Source organism: Chelmon rostratus, chromosome 13 (genome assembly GCF_017976325.1).
Source record: "Chelmon rostratus isolate fCheRos1 chromosome 13, fCheRos1.pri, whole genome shotgun sequence".
Classification (NCBI taxonomy): Eukaryota; Metazoa; Chordata; class Actinopteri; order Chaetodontiformes; family Chaetodontidae; genus Chelmon; species Chelmon rostratus.
Window position 1 is genome coordinate 6,235,762 of NC_055670.1, and position 26,529 is coordinate 6,262,290.

The 26,529-nt window shown below is 43.8% G+C and overlaps 1 protein-coding gene across 2 annotated transcripts; it reads right to left on the reverse strand.

Moving 5' to 3' along the window:
* Positions 1 to 3,941: 3,941 nt before the first annotated feature.
* On the reverse strand, positions 3,942 to 25,191 carry fhip1b (FHF complex subunit HOOK interacting protein 1B). Of its 2 annotated transcripts, none has more exons than XM_041951081.1 (12): positions 24,894 to 25,191; positions 20,898 to 21,408; positions 18,093 to 18,497; positions 17,218 to 17,448; positions 12,544 to 12,789; positions 11,961 to 12,128; positions 11,302 to 11,381; positions 10,636 to 10,805; positions 9,021 to 10,418; positions 8,106 to 8,284; positions 5,772 to 5,934; positions 3,942 to 5,100 (listed from the first exon to the last, which is right to left on the reverse strand). In XM_041951081.1, exons 2-12 carry the CDS (start codon positions 21,024 to 21,026, stop codon positions 4,787 to 4,789), a joined length of 3,483 nt encoding a protein of 1,160 aa, XP_041807015.1. In that variant the 5' UTR covers positions 21,027 to 21,408; positions 24,894 to 25,191; the 3' UTR covers positions 3,942 to 4,786. The 2 variants fall into 2 exon arrangements, with proteins under 2 accessions (XP_041807015.1, XP_041807016.1); XM_041951082.1 differs by lacking the exon at positions 24,894 to 25,191 and adding an exon at positions 23,734 to 23,754.
* Positions 25,192 to 26,529: the final 1,338 nt, after the last annotated feature.

The window sequence follows — 26,529 nt, forward strand, 5'->3', positions numbered from 1 at the left end:
TTGTAGTGTTCTTCTGACAGCTTTTTCCCCACTTTGTATTTTTGTCCTTTTTCTACTGATTTCAAAATATAGAAAAATATTTCTGACAACATTCATCATTACATTATTTTTAGCATGATTTTCATTCTGTCCTGTTGGTTATGTCACATACCTCTGCATTTTCGACCCATTGCTTTTTACAGTATTTACACATTAAATCCGCACCATCTTTCAGCTTCAAACGGGGGACACCAGAGCATGTTTTGCATAGATCACAGGGGAGAAACCAAATGTCGAAGCTTCAAAGAAAAAGTGAGAAAGATACCGTGCAACCCGTGCCAGGCGATACAAATCAACACATGAAAAATGTATTTCGAACATGCCGCAAAGCGTGTTCAGAAATCAGGTGTGAAAACAAAGTCAGTTATATTCATGCTGTCAAAATCGCTTGCAGCTAAAACGTGTTGCAGAGTTAAACTGGAAGCCTCGTTTGGCAGACTCAGCCGCTGCTCACAGCGCTGCTGCTTGCAATGTGAAAACATGTTGGGTTTTTTTTGGACACACTTTGTGTTGCTCGGGGCGATGGAACAGCCAATCGCAAACCCACCCTGAAACAAAAGGCCGGGCCGTGAATCCAATTCAAACACAGAGAGTCAAAACACAACATGCTCCGAATTCAGAACCGTGAATTTGAAAGATGTGAGAGATTCCGCTTTAAACTCATTGACAGATGAACTGTAGTGTTCAAGTACATCTGTCTGAAACACAGACAGCAAAAACAGAAAACACAAACATAATCTGTGACATGACACGTTTCCTGGAGCTTAGCTTTGGGTCTGCTGCTCGTCAACATCTTTGTCAGTTAACAGAAAATCAAATCAAGAAAATAAACGGAGTCTGAGGTGAAACCAGGAAACAAGAGTCACTCTGTCAAAAGCCAAAATCCCTTTCAAAAGTGTATATTTAAAGAACTGGAATCTGTATTATATATTTTAAGCAGGTTATCCTCCTGTCCAAGATCCCTACTGGTGTCTGAACAGTTTGGGGGGGCTCACTTTCTACCAGCACAGGAAGCCATTCATTCTTGTGGAGTATGAAAAACAACTTCCGTAAAGCTTCGTAATCCATTACAGTAACCATGCTGCCTTGACTACAGGTGTCAAACTCCCTGCTTTGATTAACCGTGTCCTTCCATCTCAGCGCTGCACTAAATTAACCTCCAGTCACAGTCTGTCATCTGACGGCTCTGGTCTGAAGTCCACGGTGGGAAATAATCCCTTATAAAAGCACTCCGATACAAACTAAGTCATATCTACGTCTTTGTATTCTTAAAAATGAAATACAATCTTAAAAAAATAAAATTACAAACAGTGAGCAGTGAAAATGACTGCGGGTAGAGAGGACAGGTGTACATCATCAGAACACAGTCCAGAGGAACAATGCCAACAAATTCAGTTTTGCAACTCACGGTTAGCGAGCTGCTTCCCTTTTTTTAAAAATTAAATCTCAAAACACACCTTGCCCTGTCTAACAACCTTCACCTTTTCAAGGATAATTCAGATCTTCAGAATTTTGGCAATTGGATCTACAACCCCGATTCCAAAAACGCTGGGATGCCGTGTAAAATATGATGTTTCATTTAATTCGCACATTTCAATCACGTTGGCACAGGAGCAACAGCAGACTGGGAAAGTTGTGGAACGCTCCAAAAACACCTGTTTGGATCATTCCACAGGTAAACAGGTTGCTTGGTAACAGGTGAGAGTATCATGATTGGGTATGAAAGGAGCATCCTGGAAAGGCTCAGTCACTCACAGCGAGGATGGAGCGAGCTTCACCACTTTGTGAACACGTGATTGGATAAATGATGTTAATATGTTGCTCATGCACACTTCACACAACGTCCAGTTTTTTAGCATCAGGGTTGTATCACCTGAGTTGTAGCACTTATAAACTTGGTGAGTACAGTTTTATCATAATGTTTGCATCCTTGAATTTGGCCTTGGAACTTTTACTGTTACTGCATTACATCAGGCACTGGCATCTTGTCTGTGGGGTCATTTGAAAGCAACATTTGAAAAGTGCTGCGTGAATAAGGTTTATGACTGAGTTCAGCTTGTGCACCGTGAAACTGCCCATGATTGCTTAAACAGAGATGCTGGAGCTTCAGGTACTGTCTTTGGTGTCCACGAATGCATCACAGAAATACAGACGACTGACTGAAACTGCTACGCTACAATGTGACCGACCAGCTGGCTTAGTGACAGTACAGACAAGCTGACTGTTTACCATCACGCTCAAAATACCACCCACCTTTAACACAACCGTTTGTAAAAATAGTTTAGTTAAAAAAGACAATCTTGAGTGTAAAAGTAGAGGAACCTGGTGAGGAATGAGACCCTCTGGCCTTTTCTTTTCCTGTGCGAGGGAAACATTAACCTTGCTCCGAACACACAGATGTACAGCAGACTAGGTGAACAGATGGACGGACAGATGGCAGTGGGTAAAATACAGGAGTGACTTCTCTACCAATTTAATTAGCCGAGAGGAAACATTCAGTGTGAAATGTGTTCGTGTTGCCGCGGCTGATCTCTGCAGGCACCGGGACGACTCACTAATCACTAAAACCTACAGTACTGCATGGAAGCTAATTTAACCTCAGCACTATTGCACAAACCAAAGAAAACTTACTCTACACTACTTACTTCTTATTTAATTAGAAACCTGGCCTTAACTGGCATGCAGAGACTCTTAACTAATGGTGCTTGAAAAACAAACTGTGGCGTGTTACGAAATGTGTCTAGAAATTCCATAAAAAAGTGAGTTACAGCAGTAATGAAGTCGTACATTTACAAACTATGGCTTTGACACGTTGGGAAAGATGGAACAGTTGTCAAAACATGATGTGGTTTTCAGTTTCAGAGGTTAAGACTTTGCAGGATGATGGCAGGAGCGTTTAGAAGTTTCTCTGCTGTTGGAAGTTGAGAGAAAATGGCTAGTATGTGCAGAAAACCTATGATTTCTCAAACAGCTGGGTCAGGATGAGACGGGTTGTTTGAAATGGACCGCAGTCATAGAGGTCATGCTTCGTGTTGCAGGTTCTGAAGTTCTTAATACCTGTCTCAGCATTTCACTACGAGGAACTTATAAAGAAATGACAGACCTGTGAAATAAAGGACGACCATCCTGCAAAACAAACTACTGACATGCAACAATTCAGCGGGTTGCTTAACGCTGAGGAGAAATCAAAAAAGTTGAAAGATAACTTGGTGAAAGCTTTTAACACTGAGTGGCTGCGACTTCATTCAAACCCAGACACCAGAAAATAAATTAAATGCTGATCACAACACTGGCACTGACTCCTCCACGTCCTCACACACACACACACATTTACACTTGGTACCGATGACATGACAGATAGTAGCTATCACACTAATAAAAATGGGTGTTAGTGTTAAAAAATAGCAGCATGTTAAGTTCCAAGTTGAACGAGTTGTTCAGTTTGGCCTGTCTCGCTCCAAAGAGACACAACATCGAAGCTTAAACAAAAAGGGAAAAACTGAAATGGAGATCGCTTCGTCTTTCGCTCGCAGCTCACAAAGACCTGCTTAAAGGAAAGTCAGTGAATGCCTCACGAGGACCTTTTTCAACTGTCAGTTCAAAGTAAATGGAAATCGTGGCGACGCTGCCTTGAAATAAAATTCCTTCCCTCTCAGGTCTTTTAAAAAGACTAAACGTCAGACAAAAGGTATGAATTGTAAAGCAGTGCTGTCTTTTAAATCCCACAGCCTCTTTTCATGGCAGCAGGTGAATGGCTTACTGATGGCCTGGAGAGTCGGCGTCACCCGGTGTCACTCGCTCAAACAAACTCACACGAGACGGCAGACGCGCCTGCTCGCGCATGTTGCTGATATGTCTAGAAAATGGTGCAAATGCAAAAAACAAACAAGGTTCAAACAAAGCCTTTCTTTTTTTTTTTTTTTTAAAATGGTGTTATCCAAAAGTTTTCCAGTACATCTGTGGCGGTCGTGCTGATTCACCGGAGAGAAAGTGGCGCTCACCTGTGTGTTCCACTTCTCATCTCATCAACTGTTGACTAGTGCAGCCTTTTAAAAATAAAACCGACGCTTGAGATGTTACTAGGAGCGCTTGCTGTTTCTCTGTGAGCCTCCGTGATTGGCCGGTCCTTGACAGAGGGACAAAAAGCTCTGCGACGGCAGCGAAGACGAGCTTGTAGAGCAGCGGTGGCCGAAGCCGACCGGATCACCTTGTAGTTGATTGACCAGCCTACGCTTTCAGTGTCTTCCTGCCAAGCGGTATTTGGTGTTTGTCGTAACTGTGTTGAGGACAAACCTTCTTCCCCTCTGTGCCGCCTGAAAGCACCCTTTCAACTTAAAAGATAAAGAGGATTGACTAGCACCAATATGTGCACCTATTTCTTTTAACTGTGGCTTTACTGTGTCACATTATACCACGACATGGTACGTGTATGTACAAGCTCCCAAATCTCAAGCATTTACCGAGATGTTCTGTGTATAGATTGTAAATATAATACATGATATTCACAATATCATATTGTTTACAGATGAGGGAAATTCTTCCAGTCCTACAGGTATCCTATAATGATTTTGGTACAAAAACGCAGCTGTTTTCATCTTGCTCGTTGTCTGCGTCGCCGCAGACGACCCACATCGGTGACAGAAGAGTCTCAGTGCTGCAGTCTGTCTGTGGTGATGGGAGAATCCTATGTTTTTACAGCCTAAACAAAGACAAATGGAGGCTTAGAGCTGGAGTTTGACTGTGCGGTCTATTCCTCTGCCTCCTGGCTGTGAGGGAACGGCAGAGTGACGGCGTGCTCTTGAGCCAGGGCAGCCAGCTCCTTCAGGAACTCGCAGAAGATGACGGCACAGTACACGGCGTTCTTCACTCGCAGCGCCTCGGCTTGCTTCTCCAGCCCGGAGGCCCCTCCGCCGCCGCCGCCGCCCCTGAACAGAGCGCTGTGCAGCGATTGGCCGCCGTCCCGTACGTGTGCGAGGGCCAGCTGAGCGGCGTGCCGAGCCCGGGTCGGGCTGTTGGTGTGACGAAGGATCAGGTCTCCGAGAGATGTCTTACGACTCTTCACTGGAACAGACAGACAATAGATTTTTCCAGGGCTTCCCGTTCACGCTTTTCACACATTACGATACAACAAACTTTGCTGGTGGGGTGAAAAAATTCTACTTCTTCTCAGCACATATTCTCTGTGACATGAATGTTGACATCTTGAAACAAGAAATAAAGAAAATTACAAAAGAACACAATTGTCCGAAGTTGATCTGTGTTTGAAAAAGCCTCTGATTGCATCTTCTCTGCTTTCCAAAGCGTTTTATTACAGTTTTCAGCGTTTTCTATCAGGCTTCTCTCCTAAACTGTACACATGTACATCTGTTTGAACACATTTTGTCTTTCAAATTCATTAGAATAATTTCATTAATGTGATGTCTTTTCAAAATATTTTTAATCTGTAAATTGCCAATAACTGTTCTGTTTATCTGTTTTTAAAGCACACTTGCTCCAGTAATAAGAAAGTGTTTTGAGTGGAAATAAAGACTTAATGCACATTCACAGCGTTCATAATTAAGTGAATCACATGCAAAGAGATTTCCTAGAAACTGAGGAAATCCCAGTGAGTTCCACTGTAACAGCAAGACGCACACACACACACACTCACAGACACACTCACAGACACAGACACACAGACACACACACACAGCTGTATGTGTAAATGCAGGCTCTCCTGTTTCCACCCTCACCTAGTGAATCCGAGCGCCGCAGGGGAGGAACTGCCGCAGGCGAGTCAGTCCAGTCCACTTTGCCTCGGGCCACCAGGTACTGCTGGGCTTTCTTCAGCATGGCTGGGAAGTCCTCATGGGAGGCTGCAAACGCTTCGATGCGGTTCTTCACAGAACCTAGAACCTGAGGTGAGTCAAGGAAAAAACTTTTAGAGTTTCAGCTGATCTTTAAAAGCAGCAGAGAAAGGTCCACAGCCTCATTTATGCAGCACATACAGAAAGTTTCAGTCCCTTTCCAGTTTTCTGCAAGGTGTTATGTTTCAGACTCTTAAAATCCTTTCAATTAAATAAATAAAAACAAACAGGGACCCACTAGTCAACACATGCATGGTGCTACTAGTGGTGAAACGCTCCACAGGGTACCTTTAACCAAGTGCTACGTCAGCTGTACCAAACAGTGTGAAGCTTCATTCACAATATTGTAAGTATTGCAGTATTTGGAGAATTAGATTGCAGCTGTTTTTGACTCATGTGATCCAGTTTCCAGTAACTCCAGAGTGGTGTAAAGTCCAAAACACATTACAAAAGTTGCCATGTTTTTATCTCACAAAATATTCTGTTTTAATCCATATTTGTTGGCATCTAGCCTCTCAAAAACAACATTTTCAATGCAGTCAGAAACTGTTTGCTGCACACAGAGGGAGGCACACAGCTGTATTGACAGAGCGGCCGAGGAGCAAGCTAACAGCACCAGAAATGACATTTATATAACCACAATAACAAAAAAATCTATTTCTTCTCCAACACTATTATAGTAAATGAAAAAGAGAGACCATATTATGCATCTGCACTTGCTCCATCAAGATGTCGTCACTTTCATACCAACGAGGACTGTATACAGATGTTGAGGCAATCTCCTGTTTGCGTTTTAGAGACTGAAGATGTGATCCTAAAAACATGCAGTGACACTTATGCAAATGTCTTTATATTGACAAAACTGATGATTTATATTAATCAAAGAAAGTCAATATATTACAAAAGTTTGGCTCATTTAATTCAATTTTTGGGTGAGAAACAAACATTCAAAGCTTCATTTGAAAAACTGAACAGAAGCTTTGGATGTGAAAAAAAAATGATTCAATACAGCCCAAGTGAGGGTCTGAATACTGTAAATGGAATATTTCAGTCTTTTATTTTTAATAAATTGATGAAACATTCAAAAACCCTGTTTTGCATTGTCATTGTGAACTATTGTGTGCAGATTGAGGAAAGATTAATCCACATGATGAGTCTGAAACATGTAATGTTGAAAACTTGAAAGGTTCAGAAAACTTCCTGCACCGTACAACCCAAAAATGTTGGGATGCTGTGGGAAACGTAAAAAACAGTTTACACCCATTTGTATTCAAACTGTGCTTTACCAACAACACTTTTCCAAAGTGGTGCTGAGCCCATGTAGTAACATTCTTTATCCAACCATGGGTTCACTAAGTGGTGAAGCTCGCTCCATCCTCTTTGTGAAAGACTGAGCCTTTCCAGGATGCTGCTTTCATACTCAATCATGATACTATCGCTTGTTACCAATCAGCCTGTTTACCTGTGGAATGATCCAAACAGGTGTTTTTGGGGCGTTCCACAACTTTCCCAGTCTGCTGTTGCTCCTGTCCCAACTTGTTTGAAACAAATTCAGAATAATCAAATTAAGCTGACCAGGTCAAACATGAAATATATTGTCACATATGCTCACATTTTGTTCACCTCATTCTTTGTGAATTAGAATTAAGGTACTCGTTAACGACCTTAAGACTGGACCAGATACAGTTTGAACTACTGACAAACATAACCTCAGAGGTCCTTTGTTTAGAAACACTAAGAGAAGGAGCGCTGCTCTGAGTTTAGATAACGTTAGTGGTACCTCTTCTTTTAAAATCATTCATTAGACTTGAACAGGACCCACAGGCCCTTTTTCCTTCCTTTCTCTTTATTTTATGTGTGTCAATTATCCAAGTTCCATGCAAATAAATAACTTCATTTTACAAAATCCAACTGGTTTTACATTGCCCCCCCTTCCCCTCGTGTAAAACAATATCTTAGAATATGAACAGAAATGGACAACATGCCTTTGGCCAACAATGCATTGTGGGCCTGATGCTTTTGGAAGAGAAGCTGCACAGAAGTGAGGTGGGCTGGAAGTGGACAACGATGCCACATAAAACTGTCGTCACTTCAAGTATAAATACAGAAACTACTTTTTCCTGTTTACACTGAGAACCTGGTTAGAAATGTTAAGTTCAACTGAGAATATGGAGAGCATTCTTGGCCAATAAGTCACAAGCTTTGCATTGTGCAGTGTACCTGGATGAGTGACTTGACGCTGGGCTGGAAGACCATGTTGGTGTTGAGCAGGAAGGAGCGTAGGAGGGGCTGAGGATAGCAGGCCAGCTGGGCCACAATGCCCGTGAGCAGGATGTTGACGTACAGCGAGTTTTGGAGCATGTTCTCCAGCTTGGCAAACAGGACCACCATGAATGGGCCTGCACAGAGAACGACTGACGGATCAATGAATGGAAAGATACAAGACACAACTTCAGCTCAGCTGCACGTGAACAAACTACAGATGAAATTAGAGGCGTCTTCCACAGCTTAAATATGTGCCTGAAGAACAGACGGCAGGGTGGTTTAACAGCCCGTATAGGCTAATTAAACTCTGTATCTATCTGTTAATCTATCTATCCATCCATCCCTTATGAATTCAGGACCCAGGAAGGGTTATTACAAAGAAGTGCAGTTGAAGCATGAAGCATGAAGCATGAAGCAGCAACCCAATGCGAGTAATACTAGTGTTAGCAGCTAATGCTAGTTCCAACTGGCCCCTAAACTGAAGCCACGAGCTGATTTGTCATCATCACGGACATCCGTCTGTTCATCATTAGTGAAAATACCAAATTCAGAAGGATGAGACTGATCCAGGAACTGAGGTGAGCAGCAGCCAGTCAGCAGCATTTTAGTAAAAAAAAAAAAAAAAAAAAAAATTGGCAAAAAGTTAACCCTGAATAAACATGACAAATTCTAATTATGGACAGAATTGAATCATATGTAAGTGGTTTTGAATCTTATCATTACATGTACCTCTACTGTTTTGTATTGGATCCTGGTCTGTGTACACAGATACGTAACACACATACATAACACACAGAAAGAGAGAGATGCACACGCTACACAAGTAAGCGTAGATAACAAATGACGATGAAACAACTATGTGAGTCTCACCTGTGTACGGCTGAGAGGCCGGCTGATTTAACGGTCGAGCAGGACTACAGAGGCCCACCATAGACCCTTCTCCCTTAGCGTCCCCTGTCAGCTTCCCCTCCAGGGCCGAGGACAGCTGCTGTTCCTCTTCCTGCCGCTCAGCGGACAGGGTCTCCCTGGAAGCTTCTTCCTGCTGGCACGCTGCTCTGCTGCGCTCCTTCACCCGGTCCTCCAGCTCCCTCAGCTCCTGTGTGAAGGCCTCGATGCTGATGCCCTGGCCGTTGGAGTCTCCGGGGAGCTGCGGTTCCCCCGGCGCCTGCTCTAGCAGCTCCTGGATAAGACTCTCTACAGATTGTTGTACCTGGTTGGCTTCTGGAAGATCTGAGGATGCACTGTGTGGGTTTGAGGTGTCGCCGGTCAGCAGTTTGGTGTCGGACGTTGGCTGGGTGATGGAGCTCTGCGGGGGAATCTGGTTTGAGCAAAGAGATTCTGCATCGCTCATTTCACTGTTGCCAAAAATTGACTGCGGGAGAGCAGTGCAGCTTTGGGAGGGGCAGGTGACAAGGGATCCATTTTGATTTGCGTTTTCATCCAAATACTGCTGCTCCCCCAAGTCTCTCTTCACTTTCTTTACCTCCAGTCCTCTGTCCCGATTGTCTGAGCACCCGTCCCCCTGCCCCATCGTTCCGTTATACATGGCCTGGTAGCTAACAGTGATGGCGGAAGTTGGAACGTGGGGAGCTGGGGACGAGGCGGGGTGAGAGGTCAATAAAGGGGTGGCTGAAGACGAGGAGGAGGGGACGAGACGAGGTAAGGGCTTTGGCAGGAGCTCCTCTCTCTGCAGGCTGCGTTTCTTGGAGCGCGGCGTGAGGCTGATGCAGTTGTTTTTGCCGATGGTAACATCCCACTCTCCGCTGTCCCGCTCTGAGCTGCTCCACTCGGATCGTGCTGCCGCCACTATGGCTGCCCTCTGCTGCCCTGGAGGGGTGTTACTGCTTCCTCCCTGCTGGAGAGAGAAGTGCTCAGGGAACAACGCCAAGGAGGGGTTGGAGGTAGGGGGAGGTGGGGGTGGAGGGACTGTGGTCGGGGAAGGGTTTTCTCCATCATAGGGTGCCGACCAGTCGCGGCAGGCCCAAGAGCAGAACTCGATGCCCCGCCGGGCGTCTTTGAGGTACTCCAGGTAACCCGAGTCCCAGTCCAGACACTCTGTGTGAGCCTGCTGCTGATGCATCGGGCTGTCAGGGGACAGGGGGTGCGAGCTGGAAGGACCTGACTGGAGCGGCTCCATGCTGGTGGGGGTAGAGGGACCTCCGCCTCCTGATCCGCCTCCACTGCTCTGTTGGCGAATGAAGAAGGCTAAGCGAGATGGGGTGCTGGGTCTAGGTGGGGCTGGAGACTCTGTGCTGGGACTGTTCAGTACTGTAGGATGGCAACATACAGACACAATTGGTTAACTTTTAACACCACTGGTAGGCTAACATCACACCAAAGCTTTTCAGGGCTAATAAAAACATATACACAGATAACACGGCAAACAGGGACAACTGCTAGCTGCTAACACGTAAGACGTGACAATTTTTGTTTAGAAAAACAAAACAACAACATTGTTCCTTTTCCACAGATGTTTGTTGCTCACCTTTGCCCCAGAATGCACTGTCCTCGTCCCGCTCAGCAGAGGGCGCTGCATTCAGCCGGCAGCACTCTGGGATCAGCGACAGGAACTTGTCCGCTGACTTACCGTACATGTCAGTCTCCCTGATGGCGCGACGCTGACTCAGCATTACATGGGTACAGGGCAGCAGATACCTGGAGCAAACCCCCGACACCCACACAAAACATTTAATCTGGATTTCCACAGTTAATCCCTGTTAGTGCTGAAATCTTAACAGACTGTGGTGAAATCAATATAAAATCTGTCATTTTCGACACCACACTCTCTTCGGAAAGGCTGCAGTTACAAAAATTTTGTTTTGAGGTGTAGTTCTCAATCATTCTGGTGGCAAAATACTAGGTAGAAAGTCACAAGTATCTGGATGTGCTGCTTCAGTCCTGAAGACAAAACTTCAAAGGCAAAACTGGCCTTGGAAATTCCCAACATGCTTATGACTTCATTTAAAATGTGGGCACAATATGCTGTCTGTTTGAGGACAGAGGAAAACAAAACCACCTCCTTGTTCAATTTTTGAACATTCTGAAAGGAGGACACACATTTTCAGTTAATCTGGATGAGTATGTTTTTGCATATTAAATGAGCTCATTAAAATATGACACTTGGGAGACGCGCTGAAGTGCGCGGACCTACCTGAGAACGAGCTGCAGCATGACGTCTTCACAGTTGAGGGAGAGAAGAGTCCTGAAGAGGCTCAACGATACCATGCAGAGCTGCAACACACACACACAAACACACACACACAAGTTAGAAAGCAGTTACTGTCTGGTGAGATAATGCCAATATGTATATGATGTGGAAAAAAATATTTACATTTTTTAAATAATCTGGGTCTCATTTTTGTAATTTTGCCACAATTACAAATTTGTGCATATGTGATTCCTCTCATTGTCCAGGTGTGTTTCAGTACTGGAAACCTGCTCAACAACTGTCCAGGACATGTGGGAAAGTTGTCGACCACAGCTTCTCTTTAAAGCCTAAATCTGTAGTTTCTGTTTTGTTTCTACTGCTCCTCTCTGAAATGATGTTTGAAATACAACAAAGATGACAGTGAAGTGATGACATCGTGTTTCTTTTTCCAAAAACTGTCTCAGCGTGACTGAAATTTATTTGGAAGGAATTTCACCGGGGATTGTTTTACCAACTACAAACAATGTGCAACACGATACTTCTGTATTCTGCCGGAGTCACTTTCAGTCAGCTTTTGCTCTCGGCCCACTCACCACCCACACATCGGAGTTCACATACGGGCCTCAAGGCTCTATCACACAAACACACACGTATTTTTATACCCTCGAATTGCTGCTGATGCGTGTGAGCAGTGTGTCCAGGATGGTGTCGTTATCGTGACGATGCAGCAGGATGAAGCGCAGGAAGGTTTTGAGGAGGGAAGTCTCGGACACGCTGCGGAGGAAAAGATCCAGGTAGGCGGTGCTGGCGATCATCTCATCCACCGATGACTACAAACGCACACATACACAGAAATTGGCATCGAAACTGCAAAACAGGGCAGCGTGACAACTGTCCTGTGAATAAGATCAAGTCTAAGATTAAAAACAGGCAGTGAGACAATTTCTACTGGTCATTTCTTTGCTTTGACTCACACAGTGTCTCATCTCCTGAAGAAAGTCCAGGAAACAAATCAGTGCATGCAATTGTTCAAAGTCTCCTCCGAATTCAATTCACACACGCAGTAAAACAACAATCTGCGGTCCACCCTTAATGGTATTTGACCATGCAGAGAGTTTGTGGAGCTGAAAGCCTTCGGAACTATTTTTTTTTACATCAAACTGGTTCCAATGTAAACTGGTGACAGGGAGGTCTGTGATTATCCAGAGTCACTGATCTTGTTTCTGCCACCCATCCCTTTCCTACCTTATGCAGCGCGGGGCCCATAACAGGTACAAGGAAGCCGTTGTGGAGGTAGTCCAGGAGCTGGGAGCGGACCAGGGGATGAGCAACCTGCACCACGGCGTTGCAAAACTCCAGCGAGTTCATGAACAGCACGAGCGATGACACGCCAATCCAGTCCTCGCGCCGCAGGGCATGCCAGTCGTCTCCTCGGACATCAATCTTCCTGGGCAGAGAGGAGTAGAGAGCGCTGAGGCCCGTCGCCAACACCTGAGAAGAGACGCTTCAGATAAGACAGCTGACTCTCAACAGCCCCTGTGGGTCAGCAGGCGAAGAAGTGACGGGCGGCTCGCAGGTAAAAACCAATGTGTGAATCCTTAAAGCACGAGAGGTTTTTCTCGCAGATGAATTACTTGTAACAATGGAAACAGTAAAAATTCTAAATACTAAACATGAACTGAAACAGTCAGTCGATCCATTGATTAGTGGACTGATGGATAATGAATCAGCACCTATTCTGATAACAGACAATTCACTTAACTCACTTTTCGAGCAAAATGTTTTGATTTTGGACTGTAGTCCTGACAAAGAGTCATTTTAAGATGTGACTGCGGACTTTGTAATGGGTAATTTTGACCATTTTTTTTTACATTTTATAAACAATATGATTTCTCATGATAGAGATCGGAGGATTAGATGACTAATTAAAGTCACAGTAAGTTACATAAAATATCTTATAATCGATCCTATGGTCTGAAAATGTAGACAGTAATAATAGTCTTAGTCCCAGATATGACATGCCAATACAATGTTCACAATAAAACTTGTGTTTTCTTGGCTGAAATAACTCCACAGCACAACAAAGTTCCTTCCCAGTAGGTACAGACATGATGGAAGAGTTTCCCCTTCACACTCATGTAACAGTGTTTTGACAAGAGCTGACATCTATGAAACTGCACTTTTTGCATTTTTGCTTGCCCGACCAGTGAAAAATGACGCAGAAACATGAACCAGTTTGGCTAACCAAGCAAATACAAACAATTCATTAACCTAAAAGGAGCTATGCCCCGAGACTGCAGGACTGGAGAGAAGAGAGGTGTGTGACGAGCACAGTTTACATACAGTAAAGAGCGGCTTCACAGTTGTCTAACAATCTATTGCTCCATCCAAAAACGTCAAACAAAGCTGATTAGAATGTGGGAGATTACACAGGCGGAGAGTAGTGAGACTCGCAGAGAGGAGCATTTGGTCCGTGATGCCACCTCCACTGGTCCTTCTAGCTTGTAAGTAGGTCAGACTGAAGCTGCTGGAAGGAGGACGAGCGGAAAATAGCTGAGCCAGCTCTTTAACACCAGAGTGAACCGGCAGAGGAAAAGATAACAGTACTGACCACGGCATTAAGCTACATGGTAAACAGACACACTGATCTTGCAGCACATTTCCTCTCGTAATGCACTTTTGAAACTAAAATGCCGTTCAGCTGCTGTAACTTGTGATTTTGGCTGTGAAGACTGAATTTAGAACGATGATCCTGGCGGTCAAATGTCAGCACGCACGCCTTCGCTTCACTCTGTGTCACTGTCAAAATGAGAGTCAGCGGAGGAGTATTCACTTACTTAGTGGGCAGGTAATTTTAAGTGCAATCAGCAAAATGTGGCTCTTTAGTAACGCCTAGTGGCAGCTGGAAGAAACTACAACACGGGCAGACACAGCTGCTTCGTCTTCCTCCACGATCTTTGATCTTTTTCATCATTTACAGTGAACATATGTTGAAACACACAAGTGTGCATGAAGTGCTATGTTCCATCAAGATTCAGTTAAATTTATTGATTATCCATCCTGGTAGTTTAGACATTATTGATTTGTGTAAAGCAGCAGAATTAAGGAGGATTTTCAATTCATCTGTTTATCTGATCATTATCGTGTGATGTTGGGTGATGTGGTTATTTTTTAAGATGACTACAGGAAGGCTTCCAAGTTGAGACAGAGCTGAGAGGATGTAGATAAGGATGAATGGTCTGTTGGAGTGCACAGTCATGTCCTTCCCCCTCCATTATCACACACCATCACTGATGCATCAGAATTAGACACACACACACACATACATACACACACACACCCAGCAGGACTGCGGGATTATAAGATGTCCTCGACTATCACATCATCATTGCATCAAGAACAGGTCATATTCATTCAGAGGAATGTGAATTACAGTCAACTCAGCCAAACTGGACTATATATAAAACAGAGTAAAAAGAAGAAGGAGACAGGTGGAATATTTCTGAATATTTCCCTTTGAAAGAAGCTCAGTGGGATGTACATTGTGAATGGAAACTGAAAACTTGACAGGATATTGAGGATGTTAATAAACCATCAAACAAAAGAGCTGTGAGTTATTATTAACAACTGAACAATATCATTAATGAATACTTATGTGAATATGACTTGATAAGATGTTCTACCTCACTGACTTTCTAATGGGGTTTAATTAAAGTTTAAATTGTGCTCTTATAACAGGTTTAGCCATCAACTGTACACTGTGGCCCCATCAAAGTGTACGGGAGAGGGAGAAAGCAAAAAAAAACATCAAATACCAAAAGCAACAAGTTTGTAAGTAAGTTTGGTCAAGATTTCTGTTACTTTGAATAGCTTAGTGAGTAAAAGATGAACTATCAAGTTGAAGGCGACACATCTCTTAAATATTTTGAGCAAGATCACTTTTTTCTTTTCATCCTTTACATTTTCAAAATTACAAAAAAGGGAAAGAGTCTGAAGCGAATGTTTGGGCACCCTGCATGATAAGGACTTCGTAACACCTCACACCTCGTATCACAGCTTGTAAGGGTTTTTTGTAGCCAGCTAAGAGTCTTTCAGTTCCTGTTTGGGGGATTTTGCTGCATTCTTCCTCCAAAAAGCTTCCAGCTCTGTGGAATTGTTGGGTCATCTTTTGTGCACTGCTCTCATTAGGTCTATCCACAGATGATGTTTAGGTCGGGGGACTGTGAGGGCCACTGCAAAACCTTCAGTTGTTATCTTCTTATAGCCTTCTCCTGCTCATTTTACATTTCAGAGTGCTAGGTAGCTGCATAGAGGAGCCCGAGGTTTGAGGAGTCGCAGTATTGTTAAAGCTCTGAAATTTGCATCACTTGACCTTTTCTAATGATGACTGTGAACAAGCCACAGCAAACTAAAAAAAGGTCTGAGACCTTGGTAGGAGTTATCTGGGGGAGAGTGGTATGATTTCTGCAATACAGAACTATAAAATGAGAGTAGAGTATTGTGGAAACTGTGGAAAATCTGGGTTTTCCTACCATTATAAGCATTTTTTTCAGTGCCTAAGCAGAATAAACAGAAAAAAACTATGCAGCTCTGTTTTGGTGCCACAGAAACACACAGACACACACACACAGACACACACACACAGACACACACACACACACACACAGACACACACACGTCAAAGAGGTCCTCAGAGAGCGAGAGAGAGGCAGCGTGTTAGCAAGAGTGCATCACTTCAACAAACTCTCAGAAGTGCAGCCACATTGGCAGATGCAAGAAGCGAGTTTGCTGAAGACTTCGTGGCTGTTTGTGTGGACTCATATTCTGCTGGAAAAAATGAAAAAGCTGCGTCCGTTTCTGGTCAAGCACCGTAAACAAGGAGGAGCGCTGCACGAACATGAGCTTAGCCTCTGTCAGACCCGTTTACTCTGTGTGTTGGAGCTGCGTATGGAGGCTGTCCTGCAGAAGATCTGTTTAATAAAAAACAGGTCGATGCTGTGTCGTTCCAAATTCACTGATATTCATTCAATTTAGAATATTTTCTTACTGAATTGTTGAAACTGTATACATCCACGACATGATTAGATACTCTTTCTGATGACAAAATGTGCTTAAATAATAAAACACAGAATTCAGAACAATTAAAATGGAAAACACAGAATTTAGGAAAATACAAGACAAATTTAAATGGATCTCATAAGCGCCAATGAGGGCCCAGATTCTGCTTTCCCCCTTTCCCCTTTAAAATCGTGCACAACAAAAATAATACACTAATCTTGCTTAAAATGTTGAAAACATGGTTTCATCATTATGTTTTTTGGGTCATCTTTTACTCCTTCAGCTTTTCACCAGAAATTTTGACCACAGTATGGCCAAACCTTTGCACGCCGCTGCAAATCATCATCCAATTACAATCCAAAGGTTTGTAATGAGTTTAGATCATTGTGAGGTTACTGTGGCGGCTAATGTGGCATGAAGCGTCAGCAGCGCCGCTAAGGTTGTCTGCAGTTTGATATAACTGTTGACCTGAACTACAGTCAGTTTGAGGTAAACTGATGTATGACTTTAAAACCTTTCAGAAACAAGTATTTTCTGTGGAAACATCCTTTAACTTTATTTCAAATTCAGAAAATATCTTAATATATTACCAAAGTCTTTTGTAAAGCCCATCACATACACTGTGTCAACAGTCAGACCCACAAAGCAACAGTTTCAACTGACAAACCCCCCCCAAAGACCTTAAGACATAAATAAAAAGTAAGAAACCTCAGGACAGGAAGAAAGCCGGCATTACTCTGTGAGCAAATACAAAAAATGCCCAAATTCAGCACCATCTGTAGCCACATCCTCTACTAAATCCCTACTTGACATGTAAAATACAACACTTTCAACAGAGCTTTCCCGAGCTCCATCACTCACCGGGCAGAAGTAGGAGTTCTCAGCGATGTAACGTGCCACAGCCTCGTGGCTGGCCGAGGCCGCCATGACCAGCAGCAGCGCGTCTCGGGCCTGCTGTCCGATGGCTCCGTCCCGGTGGATGAATGGCACGAGGAGGGAGAAGATCAGCAGATTGGTGGAGCCCTGCTGAGCCGGCGCCGCCCGAAACAGCATCTCTAGAACCACGGGCTGCCGGGCCATGGACACACAGACCTGACGGAGATTTACAGAGTCACAATTAAAAATTGTAATAGTATGGTCCAAAAATCTTCCTTCAAATCTTCATCCATTTTCCACATGTGTCAGCAGCCGATTTAAACGACGGTTCAGCAGTTTCACAAGTGACAGATAACTGTCAGCATGTAGAACCGTATAAGCAATGTTATAATGGAGACCTGCAGTGTGATATACTGTGCCTCGTGCACAAACTGGGATGGGTGATGTTCAAACATTTTGAACACCTTCTCCTCATTTTAGTAAACCTTCCAGTTTCATACTTATCAGCTGGGGAAACCGTAAAGTTAGTTGGACCAATGCTATGATTCTTGATCCAATTCATAGTTTTTTGGATGCCACATCTGATCATTGCGAGTTGGACCGAGTCTATTCCAGTCTGGGTGACTTAGTGCGTTTTCTTTCCCTTTGCCTATTACGTGCAGATTGCAGCTAAGTTAGTTTCTGTGGCGCAGACTTCCTCATAAAGTGCCCTTCTAGAATTTCAGGAGTTTTCTAGCTACAAGACTCTCATTCAGTCATTCCACATATGCTCCGTTCTGACAGCCAAGACTAAAACATATCTACAGCTTGTGGATAACCATATACACATTAGATAAGTATACAGACTGTAGGGGATGTACCTGATTCAGCAGCAGGACCAGGCTGTTTTCCAGCGCTGAAGGACAACCAAGTTCTGGGTCGGCACACGCGCCCAGCAGCCTCAGCAGGGGGTGGAGGATGGCGGTGTGCTGCAGCAGAGGCTGCTGCGACTGGCCGATGAGCATCTCAAACAGCTTGAGCAGCGCCCCCTGGCTGTCTGGGTCCAGGCCGCGGCGGAGATGCCACTGAACCAGGCACTCCAGAATATTCTCGGTGACCACGAGCTCCAGAATGGGGCCCATTGGCGGCACACTGGCGCCGCCCTCTGAGCTCTCGGTGGGCCGCTCCTCTGCCAGCAGACATAACATCTGGTCGGTGTGATTCCTCACCGCCGTCAGGTCGTCGCTGGATGATGAAGGATCGTGCTGCTCCAACACCCAAGAGACCTGAATAATGGAACAGTGTTTTAGTGTAAATTTAACTCTTTAAATACATGTTTTTTTCTCTGAGGGGATAAAATAAATCAATAAATAAAAGTGCTACCTCAAACAGGCATTTCAGGTTAAATTTCCATTTCAATTCAGTTCTGAACAAGTTTTGACTTTAGGGTTAATAGACTGTTTAAATTCATTCATCACAGTCGGAAAAGCGCAGGTATAAACAATGAAATTAATGATGGCTGAATTCCATTTAGCTTGCTCAGTTGCAGGGTATTGTCTGTGGCTCACTGTCACACCAAAATCACTTTATTCCAGAGTCAAAACTCTGCGGCCTCTTTTAGTGTCCTCAAAAACTCTAAGAGTAAAATGAACAAAGTAAGGTCGATGGCATGCTCACTGCAAATTTAAATTAAAAATATATATAATTTGTGTAATATACTGGCATCTAAAATGACAGTAGCATGTTTTCTTTTAAGACAAAAATGTTACAAAAAAAAAATTGTGGTGTAAAACCACAAACGGACAAATGGTGAGAGGTTTCACGGCACTTGTCAAGTGGTCTACCCGTCAGCATGACTTCAGCAATGACTGAGCTGATGAATTTGCAGATCAGAGAGCAGCTTGTGCAGATAAGAGATGAAGAAGCGTCTTTGTGCTTCAGCAGCTTGATGTGTGTTGTGTATGTATGAGCTGGAGGCCAGAGCCAAATGAAAAACTACGTTGCTGGGAACCAATCTGGTGAATGTACACACACATTTTCCCACAAAGCTACTTCTTATCTTTTATGTTCTCATATCCAGTTCCATGTAACTGACAACAGAGACGCATATATCTCTACCCTCCTTTTAAGAACTATGAAAACATATGTTTTAGTGTATTGACAGCATGCTCCAGTTTCCCTCCACCCCAACCACCCATGTTAGGTACAGAAGTAGGAATCTTGTAGCTGCATGTAGGAATTCTTGTGGATATGTTGCAATTCAGTTGTGGGATATCCACCTATAACCACCTACCAGTAAACATCACTGAGTCTCGTGTTGCCTCAGAGGAAATTAAACAGTCAGGCTCTGTAACCTATAAAACTTTGAGCCAGTGATTGGACATAAGCCAGCCACACAGCTTAAGGAGACTGACAGCACTGGTAGAGCCAACAGAACGTGTGAACATTTGCACTTGGTGTCCGGACAGATAATCATTCATTAAAACAAAGAAAGAGCCTTGAAATTCAAACTGGTCTCACTGACATTTACTTTAAACGTGTGCAGCTCAACACAAGATGAAGAAAACAAAACATTAAAAAATGTCCTCAACCATCGTAAATCACTTTAGCAGTGAAGGGTGGATGGATGGATGGAATGGATGGAAAAACAATCCTCTATTCATAAAGAAAAAGCTTAAAGAATTCATAAATGTCACATATGACGCAGCGAGAGTGACTGGTTGCAGCTTGTCAAACGTGAGGATTATCTGCCTTTCTGTGTTTTCTAAAAACCCTCCAGCACTGCCAGACAACATCAAGACAACTGTGACCGAGACAACCTGAGCACAGGTTTTCAGCCTGTCTTTGTCTAGATTTTGGCAAACTGGCACCATCTTAAGTTTTCTAAGCTAACTGTTAGCAGTTCCTGCTGCAATGTAACCATGAATGCACAGACAACTATCACGTGGCTACTCGATACGGACGGAAACTTAGAAACGTGATGATTTCCCTGGTTTTTCTATGAATTCCTGGACGTTAATTTGCCACATCACAGATAATGATACCGTCAGAAGTCCTTGCGTCTGTGTGCTCAGATTCAAATGAGTTATGACTCAGAGAGGAGTGAGTGAGAAATGGACGGCCCTCCCCGGGGAGCTACGCCTCACAGTTTGTAATCCTTCGGGTTTCTGTTTGAGTTGCTTCTTTTGGTTATTATTTCTACCATTCATGAAAAGTTAACTCAATCACTGCACTCTGGGGATGCTGCAATGTTGGTGGCAACGGCTTGGCAACAAAGTAGTTGAGTAATGCAAGCAGTGATACATTTCCATTGAAAAAAATGCCCATTTTAGCATAATCCAAAGCACTTATTTTGAAATGAGACACGGGTGATTACATCATGTTCTGATGCAGGCACTCACAATAACAGTAAGTCCTTTTGAATAAGTGGTTTGGATAATATTTTCTGTTAAAAACCTTTCTGAGGGTCTGTGTGGTTGCCCTGTACAGCTTATAGTGAATGTGAGTACAGCAGAGATGCTGCATCTCCATATTTCACCTATGAAGTTAGTGAGTAAAATGTTATTCAGCAAAACTAATATCCATCCTGTAATAAAAAGAAAAGCTGAGGACACAAAGCGTACTTAATATTATCAGCACAAAAGATGTTGTTTCATCAAGATTTAAGAGGTGTGTCTCCAGCTCACCTGTCTCCAGTGGTTCTCAAACACCATGAGGCAGGTCTCCGGGTCAGCAGTGCAGGGGCTGGAGGGGGCGGCACTCCGGCCAGACCGACTCCCTGGACCCCGCGGGTTCAACCTGCTCAACCAGCTCATACTGGATCCGGTGAGGGCAGGTCAAAGGTCACAAGTACTCAAAGATGAAAAGAAGGCGTTCCAGTAAAAAGGTTAGAGTATCGACGCGACAGAAGGCAAAGATGAATTAGAGAGAGAAGAGATGGAAAAGATGATGTGGAAAGAAGGAGGAGGAGGAGAGGGGGAGAAGAGGGTGAGAAAGGATGGGGGGGAAAGTGTATCCGAACAGAAAGAAGGAGGGGAAGGAGGTCAGCTGCGAACGCGCTGTCACTGCCAGTCAGTGTACGGCTAGGAGAGGCCTGCTGCTGCGTTAGAGTCTGTGTGACCCTGTCCTCCCTGTAGACCCTGTCATCCAGTCTGAAGCCAACACCACTCCATAGCCAGTCAGGACGGGCACTCTGGGCTGTGTAAACAAACAAAAAAACACAACACACACATCAGCATGCAAACCTGAAGAAACAATCTAGAACACAGTTTCCTTCCACTAGCTATGAAAATAAAATGCAGCGGTATTTATGATGATGCGGATCAGAGTCCGGATTCGGCTGAACTAGAGCAGTGTTTTACCCTACATTAAACATGTCTGCAGTCAACCGCGCCGGTAAAATTCTGAAAGTGTTTTATTCACGTCAGCAAGAGGGAAACACGGAAAAAATATTCAACCAGTGTGTTTCAAATTTCCTATCACGATATCAAACTACACATTCTGGAAGCACAGAGACAATGATAAAACAAACAGAGGGGAATGTCTGCTTTAACTAATCTAGTGAATTACATGTGTAAATATCTGAAAAATAACAATACTTCACCGCACTGATGCAAAAAATATAATGTAGTATTTCCGCAAAGCAGCCAAACTCATTCATTTGCGACATTGCATAAAACGGTCTGACAGAACCAGACTTATTAAAGTGATAGCCACCACAGTGTAAACGGTCATATCTCTGTCAGCATGCACGGTCCGGCCCTTCAACCCTATGAAACGCTCATTCATTCAGAAAAACATCATTTGTGCTGAAGAGCGTCTGTGTTTTTACTGTGTTTTCCTAAACAAACACAAGTCAGCCTCTACAGCATGTTGTTACCAGGGAAACCATTCGGTCCTTCTGTGGAGAAGCTACAGCCAGTCCACCTTCTGCTTACCACAGGAGTAACTGTCTGTCCTGTACGATGAATGCAAATTTCAAGACATTTTCTTGCTTCAGATCATAAGCCAGGTTAATAACAGATGAATCATTGAAGCTCATAAAAAAAATGAGATACAAGCTTTTCTTCGATGAAAGCTCCACTTAAATACAAATATGACTGTTTGCAAATTTCTCTTTGGAGATGAATAAAGTATCTATCTATCTATCTATCTATCTATCTATCTATCTATCTATCTATCTATCTATCTATCTATCTATCTATCTATCTATCTATCTATCTATCTATCTATCTATCTATCTATCTATCTATCTATCTATCTATCTGTTACAATTAAAAATATTGCTGCCCCAATTAAAATTGCTGGTCCTGCTTCAACCAACCTCTTGATGAAATGATTTCACTGAACCCAGCAGCTGAAAGGGCCTTCTCTGTAGGCGCTGACATGTATTTAAATAATATGGCTACTGTCAACTTCCTGCACTAACTGAATTTCTTCGACAGTATGTAAACAAGATTTATTTCTTTAATGGGTTACAAATTACAAAATGACACTGTCAAATATCTACCATATGCTCTGCACCAGAAAAAGAAGAGTTTTTCCACAAGAAAGCTAAAAATACTACTTCCATGTAAGGCTATCACATACCTATTACTCCAAAAATAGCAGTGTGATGTAGTGTATTTAGTGATTTACTGTGAGGATTATTTGAAAATGACTGAACAGATGGATCAACAGCAGAGAAGTGGATTATGTAGCAAGAGTGGTTTTGATGTCTTTTTTTTTTTTTTTTTTTGCTGGGACTGTGTTGCCATCACAATCAACTGTAGCTCTTGTGAATCTAGCAGCTGACTTTCATGACGGAGCAGACTGCAAACGTTTGAGAGCCACTTATCAGGTCAACAGGCCTATTTGATACTTGAAAGATTTTGCCTGGCATATTCCCTTGAGAGAAACCCAGGTATCAAAGTTAGCTGTCTGCTGGAGAAGCTTGATTTCACTGTAATGCATTTAGTTCAAAGTTAATGTCACAAGCGCTGGTGAATGGAGCTGGAAACCTGCTTGCTTTGCTTTCATCTCCTTCATCTCTTATCATTCATAAGACCCTCTGATTGGTCCAGCGAGGTTCAAGGGTTAATGAGTTCAGTGCCACATTGTTCTTAAAAAAACGCTTTGAAGCAGATAATAAATGTATTTGTTATTATTTGTGGCCACATGATATGTGCCAAAGTCACATGACTTGGACTTGGGTCAAACAGGAGTAACCGATTCAATGACATCTGACTCAACTTCACTCAATCAATCAGGCTCCAGGCTTTTCTTTATTTTCCACACAGCAGCTGTTGAGTATCTACACACGAACAGCACTGAAAAGAAGGCAGGTAAAACGTAACATCAATGCTTTTGTAATGATTTACCAGCCTTGAGCTGGCGACTCAAAGTTAATGATACTCATGCTGCTTGGAGAAAATTCAATCTTTTCTTATCCTGACATGAAAGAGCAAAACAGAGATATCTACTGCAAAATAAGAGGCTGAAAAGAAGAGCGTCTGAGCTTATGATTCACCGTAAATGCATTACCTTAAATGCACAAGCCAGTCTGCACGTCCCGAAAACCTTGTGATCATGAGATGCGGGATTCAGCGACTATGAAGTACGCCACACACGGAAATGCAAAATGTGTTTCATTTCCAGGTCACACACAGAGCATCGGGAAAAAAAACACCCATAAAATGAGTTCAAAGTTCAACTACAGATTCCACTAAAGGGCGGCTGCCTTCATAAAGACAAGAGAGTTTGTTAAAGGTTAGTGATTAAACACATCTTAGCACAGCTCGCCTCGACGCCACAAAGCCTGCAGGCCAAGATACACTCTCTCAAAGCTCAGAAAGAGTGGAGAAATGTTTGCTTCCAGAGTCACGCCACACCTGCTTTCTGCAGGAGTCGTCCAGGTGTACACAGGTGTGAACACAGGCAGAGCTCCAAGGTCCCTGCAATTTCTCTCCTTCACATTCCTCACATTTCTACTTCTGTCCATGTCTGTTTTTGCTGCTGCAGAGGTGGGACGAATGTGACAGATATCTGGAGCAAGTTCTGAATGCCAGCTGCAACAGATGTGAGCCAATATACCCCACTTCACCTGATGCCCACCTCTAAGTCAGTGGCACAGCTGATCTTAAACACAAACCACAAAATTTGGCCACCAGCTAGCTACCTGTTGGACTGGTCTGATGAATTTTAGGACTATTTCAGATTACAGATTATAGAAAACTGACCTCAAAAGCAGTTCCTGTGATTCATCTTGACTGAGAACAATATCCACATGAGGTGAGCTCGCAGGTCACATCATGCAAAGTCAGGCATCACTCACCGCAGTGATCATGTGTCTCCTTCGGTCTGACAGACCGTTAGCGCACCTAACGCTAGCTGTTGACTTCAACCACTAAACAGCACGGCCTTGCCTTTATACTGTGAGGTTCATCAACACTATCTTAACAGCATTTGGGCTTTGCACCTCATCTTGAAGTCGCCATCCTGCGCCAGACCTCGTATTAGCCGACGGAAGCCTCTTACGTGAGGGTCCACCGGAAAACAACAATCAATGCAAGTTAATGGCGAGATGATGTAGCAAGCTAGTTGATGCCGAAAAGATTAAATTAGCTTTATTAGAATTGTCAACCGCGCATAAAGGTAATTCACCCACCTGATAACTAATATTAGGACATTCCGAAGTGACTTACCTTGTATATTTGTAGGCGTCTGGACAGTTGTTGTGAGGTGCTGATTTCCACGGATACCTGCTAGCGGTTGCTAGTGAGTTAGCGCCGCTGGGTTGCTAACGACTAGCCGCTAATGAATTCCACAATGTCAGAGCAGTGAACGGGTGAGCAGCACGCAAGAAACCTGCAGACAACTGGCGGGCTAGGCCACACTGAGCCGGGGACGCTGACACATTAACCACTCCTTCACTCGGGCTGCTGTGCATCCTGTTAGTGACAGATAAACATCCCATTAGGTGATTTCTCAAACACTCCTCTCCTTCCCGCAGCCATCTTACTTTAACTCCTCCCACACGACTCCTCTGACTCACACCCACAGCGACGCCGCTCCGCTCCGCGGTATGAAGGGTTTAAAGTGCCCAGAAGGAGCAAACGCCGTGACCCAGTTCCAGGCGACTGCTGCCCAGTGTGCATTGCGTGATAATGTCGGCAGGGTCCTGTTTTTGCTGTATGTACACCAATTCCGCCGCTTTCAGCTGTTATCATCCGGTCTTCATCACTCTGCTTCGCAGTCTCCACCCAGCTGCTGATGCCCGTGGTGCTGGGTCCTCTTAGCTAACTGGGGGTGTTTCCCAAATCATATCTGTCTACTTCCACTTTAACCCCAATCTGGGTATTACATTTAATTCTAATTTGGTGTTGGAAAATGGTTCATGTCACTCGTGCTCATATCAACCAAGACACCTACATAAAAATCCTAAATGGAAAGTGTGTCAAGAGGCAAATAATTGTAGCCCACCTGAGCAAGAGACCACTTTTGAAAAAGTGTCTGTTTTATACAGTCATACGGTGCATCTCAAAAACACACCAAGCAGAACATGAGGTCAAATGAAAACAATCATATAAAAATGGGTGCGTGCATTTTGATCAGCTGCTGCACGGTTGGACACTTTTCACAACCGTTTACCCCATTTTTAGCCATCTATTTCGTTTGCCATTTATACAAACACATCATTATGAAAGCATATCCTTCATGACAGACAGAAATGAAAGTCAGATACATTTAAGCGAAATGACTCGATTAGAGAGCTGACACACTGTTTGGCACGTGCGTAAAAGTGCCAGATCGGACAACGCATCATCCGCCGTTCAGCGCATTTAAAACTGAATGAGTCAGGGAGGACCCGGGCACGTCGCACAGATAGAAGTGGATGATAGTGCACAGGGAAGCCCAAGATGCCGCTGCGCAGATGTCTGTCACTGTCATGCCTCTAAGGAGGCCGTGGATGAGGATAAGGCTCTCCTCCGATGCGTCCGGATGCCCCGCAGAGGCTCTCCTCCCGCTGCACTGTAGGTGTGGTGGCATCACACAGCCAGTGAGGCAGTCTGTCCTCTGTAAGGAACGAACAGCTGTTGTGTCCGCCTGATATTTTCTGTGCGTAAAGCAGACTGAGACAAAGCGCACACTGGGCAGAGTTGGTGAGACGCGTCCTCTGCCTTAATTCTGTCAAGGGGGGGGGGGGGGTTGTTCTCAGCTGAAATGAGTTCTTTCGGAATTTAGGTGTAAATGAGTGATTTGGCTGTAAAGTTGCTGCGCTTGGTCCCATGCGCCATGGGAGCTGCCACAGCAGCTACACCGTGGCCAGGAACCAAGACT